The 5,493-nt window shown below is 46.2% G+C and overlaps 1 protein-coding gene across 1 annotated transcript; it reads right to left on the bottom strand.

Moving 5' to 3' along the window:
- Nucleotides 1-1,355: 1,355 nt before the first annotated feature.
- Nucleotides 1,356-2,115, bottom strand: LOC114902992 (TSSK6-activating co-chaperone protein-like). Its single transcript, XM_029235785.1, is given in 2 exon segments — nucleotides 1,356-1,778; nucleotides 2,092-2,115. Coding segments are annotated over 2 exon segments (447 nt in total).
- Between the last annotated feature and the right edge of the window lie 3,378 nt (nucleotides 2,116-5,493).

The following is a 5,493-nucleotide window of genomic DNA, read 5'->3' as shown; positions in this document are numbered from 1 at the left end:
CCTTTCCCACTTCTCCTGGCTGCCCCAAGCTGCCCACCCTGGAGGAGCATCATGCTCGCCTCTCGGGCTAAGGGCCCTAGCTTGTTGTCTCGTTTACCATGAGCCCCTTATTGTGGGTTCAGCTGTGTCCCCAGAAAGGTGCTCAAGTTCTAACCTCCAGTACCTGTGAATATGACTGTATTAGTTTGCTAGAGCTGACATAACAAAGTACCACAGCCTGGATGTTTAAACAACAGAAATTGACCCTCACAGTCCCGGAGGCTGGAAGTCCAAGATCAAGGTGTTGGCAGAACTGGTCTTTCCCGAGGCCTCTCTCCTTGGCTTGTAGATGATGCCTTCTCCCTGTGTCCTCACCTGGCCTTTTCTCTGTGCACACATATTGCTGACCTCTCTTCCTCTTCTTATAAAGGCACCAATACTATTGGATCAGGGCCATGCTTATGACTTCCTTTAACCTTAATTCCTCTTTAAAGGCCCAATCTCCAAATACAGTCACACTGGGGATAAGGGTTTCAACATATGAAATTTGGGGGGGACACAATGGTGTCTGAAACAGTGACCTTATCTGGAAATAGGATGTCGAGTTATGATCATTAAGATCAGGATTCCTATTAGGATGGGTCCTCATGCAATATAACTGTATCTTTACAAAATAGGGAAATTTGGACAAAGAGACAGACATGTACACAGAGAGAATGCCACATTAGGATGAAGGTGGAGCTCTGGGGGATGCACCTACAAGCCAGGAAGGCCAAAGATGGCCAGCAGACCGCCAGAAGCCAGGGGAAAGGATGGGACAAGGTCTCCTTCACAGCCCGCAAAGAGTACCAACCCTGCTGACACCTTGATCTCAGACTTCTAGCCCCCAGAACTGGAGACCACACATTTCTGTTGTTTAGGCCCCCCAGTCTGTGGTACTTTGCTACAGCAGCCCCAGGAAATGAATACACCCTCTGGCAAAGAAATTCTGTCACAATCTGATGCTCCAGCCAATCCTCACTGGGTTCTAACCCACAGACCTGGGGGACAGATCCAGGTCCTCAGTCATTTAAAGGGACCGAGTAGACTAACATGAGATGCACGCGACAGTCTATTAGGGTGATGGAAACAGATATAACATATTATCATTTCATCTTAAATCGCATCTTTGTGTATATTTTATCATGTACAATATTAATACAGTAGTAGATGTATATGCTTTATAAGTAAACGTGCACTTATATCAGGGTAGGGAGGAGTCCATGTTCAAAATGTTTTGACTGATAGAGCTGTGTGATCACACAACTTGGAGACCACTGTTCCAAGGTGGGGAGTCAGTGATAAAAATTTTGTTGTTGTTGTTTTTGTTCCACAATTCATTTACTGAATTGGGGCAGGCGATTTAACAACAGATTGCGAGATAAGGCTGGGAGAGAAGAGTTCTTGCTTTCTCTCCCAGGAGCCAGTTGTGTCATGGATGCTTGTAGATTTTCCAAAATAGCCATCTGTTGTTGGGCAAGCTGGGTCTGAAGCTGGAGATTGGCACACATACATTCTAGGAGTCCTAGGCATTCCTTGGGCTTGTGCTCAATTCCTGAGGGCAGCTTTGTTGCCAGGATTTTCAGGAAAGTGGCTGGTGGGGAACTTGCTTGAAGTTTAATAAAGCTGGGGGAGGGTTTGGCTCGACAAAGAGGCACAGCATTACCTTCCTCTTTGGCTCTTCTGTTAGTAGGATGACTAGAACGCTGCTCCAACTAAACACCAATGGGTGTGGTGCCGCCCAGCCCAGTCCGATTGGACTACAACTCCCATTTCACCCCTCATCAAACCGGCCAGGTCTTCCCTCAACAGATGGTTTCAGCGCTGAAAAAATTAGACCAGAGAGCTCCTGTTCAGGAGGATTTCATGTAAGAGTCAGAGGAAAAGATTTTAGAGTTCTAAAGAGAATTCTTAAAGTTGTAAAAGAATATTCAACAAACAAAAGATTGGAGACAAATAGTAGGTTTTCCCACTGCCCTGGAGCGCCACACTTGGATTACTCATGACGTCGTCATACGCCTCACAATTTGTAATATTTTGACCTCCTTCAAGCCGAGGTGTCATTTGTCTCACCCTGAGGTCCTCTGAGCCCGACATCATGCATGTCCACAGTGTGGTCCCAGGGGGTGATTAACAGTGCTCTAAGTGGAGAGGAGATGGCAGGGCCCGAGCCGGCACCAGCACACGGGGGATCTTTCTCTTTAAGCCCATCCATCCTGAGAGTGACAGGTGAACTGTGGGTCAGGAGGAGGAGAGAGAGGAGAGTGAGACAGAGAGAAGCAGGAAGGCAAGCCTCAGAGGAAGAGGTAGGTAAACAGAGAAAAATACAGGAGGAGGGCATCTGAGAAGCAGAGATAGAGATGGTCAGAGGGCTGAGGGCGGAGGCAGAAGTTTGGAGGCAGAAAGGAGGGATGAAACCACGAGAAAATTCAACGCTTGCTAAAGTTGTTCAAACACGTGGTAAGTTTTCGTACGTCATAATTTCAGTATGTTTAGGGCTTTACTTAGACATTATCCCAATCTGTGTTATTGCACTCACTTGAATAAACATGCTTTACATCTGGAATTTTGGGCATTCTGTTCCAGGTTCTAGAGTGCGCTGCGCCCTTGGGCTGGGAAAGGGCATATTTTTGGTGGGCACCAGACTTCAGGTTATGGAATCCGAAGGCCTGGATGTCAGCCATTAAGCCGCCCATCGGTGTCCTCGTCCCCTCCCCCTGGAAACTGAGAACAGATGTTCTCTCTGCCCTAGTAGCTGCCTTGATTCCAGGAGAAAGGAGAGAGAGAGAGAGGAAGGGCTCTGGATGTGGATGCGTCCTTTCTTCTCCTCCCTGTGTTACCATAGTATCTCGTTTCCTTGGTTACCGGTGGCCAAGGAAAGGACACTGGGCAAGTGCAGGATTTTGATGGAGCTCTCTAAAGAGAGATGTCAGCACAGACCTTGTCTCTTTTAAAAGAACACTTGTTCTGAGAGGTTGCTCAAGAATGGGGGTGGGGAAGAAATGGGTAGTTCTCATGAAGTTGGAATTTAGAAATTTCATTTCATTGGATAGAAATGAAGCACTTAAAAGATAACCTTGAGGAATCAAAGCCAGGGAGGCCTTACCCAGCTTTGCACATTGCTGGAAATCTGGAATTGGCAGGAAGGCTGTGATGCTAATTAAGAAATGATTTCTGCAAATGTTTACTTTAACTGCACCCAGCTTGGGCTAGCTCAGTAGCTGGCCTGCTCTTTTCCCTGGATAACTAAGCACCCTTGGGGAATATGGGAATATACCACTTCCGCTGGGAGCATCTGGCATCAGCCTTTAACAGTCCCAAGAGGCCACATAGACCTGTGAAGTGTCTCCTGAGAGCCTCTAGATTTTTTTTGACAGTTAAATGATGTGGAGGACAGTGGCCCTCAATTCTACTCAACTTTTGAGAGTCAGTCAAGATACCTGTCCTTCCAATACGTTTGTCTTGACTTCTCCACCTAAGTTAGGTGCCCTTCTTCAAGAACCCCAGGAACTACATTTTATCATTGAAAATTTTATCATTGCATTTACTACATTGTTCACTAATTGTACGATTATTAGTCTTTCTCCTCTGCCTGGTTTTGAGTCCTCTGCCTGGTTTTGAGTTCTCTCATTTTTATTTCTTTTTTTAAAAATTTTTTATTTTGGGAGGGAGAGTAGGTAACACATAAAGGTGGTTAGACAATTAGATCAGTACAAAATGGTCTATGATGAAAAGCCTCCTCTGGCTGGAGCCCCCATTCTTGCCCCACACCCTCTGGGCAGCCATCGTTTCCACTTCTTGTGTGTTCTTCTAGAGAGTGGATGCAGAAATGAGCATCTTCGTCTGCCTCCCTCTCTATTCCTCCTTCATCCTTTATCTTCCTCCCTGTCTCTCTTTTACCCAAATGATACAATCCACACTATTCTGCTTATTACAATTTTTTAAATTAATCATCTATCTTGAAGATCTTTTTGATATAAGTATGTATAGAACTTTTAAAAAATTGCAGTGTAGCATTCCACTGTATGAGTCTGCCTCTTTTCTCACTCATCTAGGATTTCCAAAGGCTCCTAGTACAGATCCAGCCCATAGTAGATGGTCGATGGGCATTCGTCAAATAAACGAATGAATGAAAACTCTCTATGTTGAGAGATCTTAATTAGAGCCTCAGGAATATGAAAAGTTCAACTACATGGAAACATTTTTTTCCCCCAGAGTAAGACATATGGGGGCGGGGAGTGGGGTAGTGCCAGTGGACCTTCTGTGGGAAGAGGAAAGGAAAAAGAGACCAAAGGTATTCCAAGTGGAATTAGACATAAGAGCCCAGCTTGCTGGGACTTTTATTTATTTGATGCACAGGTGGTCTCTCGGCTGGTATTCTGTGGATCCTGTTCATTTTGGGGCTGGTATTTTTGATATGGGTCTGGATTTGTTCCCTCTGTTTTTGTTTGTTTTCTTCATGGGCAGGGACAGTGTGAAAGCTCTCTTTGACTGTCATCTGTGGCTGACTGCTGGCCCTGTGCAGCCTGGTTTATAGCTCAGCGCCACCATGGTCAACTGCAGGCTGTCTGGGTGATGATGTGGGACATGCCAGCTGGCCTCACACGCAGGGGCACCTTTAGGTTTTCCAGGAGGATGGAGACTCCTGGAAATGGGGACTCCTTCCCCCACTTTCTTTCTGTGCTAAAGCTAATAGTTTAGGGGAAGCCGTGTGCACTATGGTTTCCTCCTTAGAGCCTATTGGCCTGAGTTTTGTCCTCCACCCACACCTGTCCCCACTTTGAAACAGACAGGTATCCAGGCAGCTTGAAGGAGGCTGTGCTTTCTGGAAGAGGTGACAGAAGGGTGTGGCATAAGAACTAAAATTAAGACTCAATATTACGTGTTGCGTTGGCATCTGGTAAAATTGGGAGGGCCTCCAATGGTTTAACTGCAAATTCTTCTTCTAAGACTGTTTCCAAGGACAAGGTCCCCAGCTCAACAACCCTCCTTTTCAAGGGACTAGGCACAGTTAGTTCCTGCTTAACACTGGGTAGTGGGTTTCAGTTCCCTCCCAGTCCATGGAATTATTCAAACAAAAACCACATCCTCCCATGGAAACAAGGAACACCTCTTGATACTAGAAAGCCTGCCTCTCACAGCCCCTGGTTTTTCACTCTTCCTGTGTGGCCCTGCCTGGTATTCAGTGTCCTCCTTCCCTGGGCTATGAGTATAACAATCAGCCGTGTTGATCTTATGCGTCCTGGGTCAGGTGTCATGTGTTCATCCATCCCCATAACCCTAGGGTGTGAATCCCTGCCTCAGCAACAGGGTGAATGGGGCTTAGAATAAAGGGTGCCTGATTCTGAACTCTTAAGTGCATCAGCATCACCCGAAACACTTGTTAAAAATGTGCTTTACACACAAGAGATTCAGAAGGTCTGGGGTGGTGCCTAGGAATCTGCATTTTAACAGGCCCAGGTGATTCTCACTTGG

This window comes from Monodon monoceros, unplaced genomic scaffold, assembly GCF_005190385.1.
Source record: "Monodon monoceros isolate NGI ecotype Baffin Bay Population unplaced genomic scaffold, NGI_Narwhal_1 Super_Scaffold_10, whole genome shotgun sequence".
Taxonomy (NCBI): Eukaryota; Metazoa; Chordata; class Mammalia; order Artiodactyla; family Monodontidae; genus Monodon; species Monodon monoceros.
Note: the sequence above shows the minus strand (reverse complement) of the source record. Positions and strands in the feature narration are given on the sequence as shown.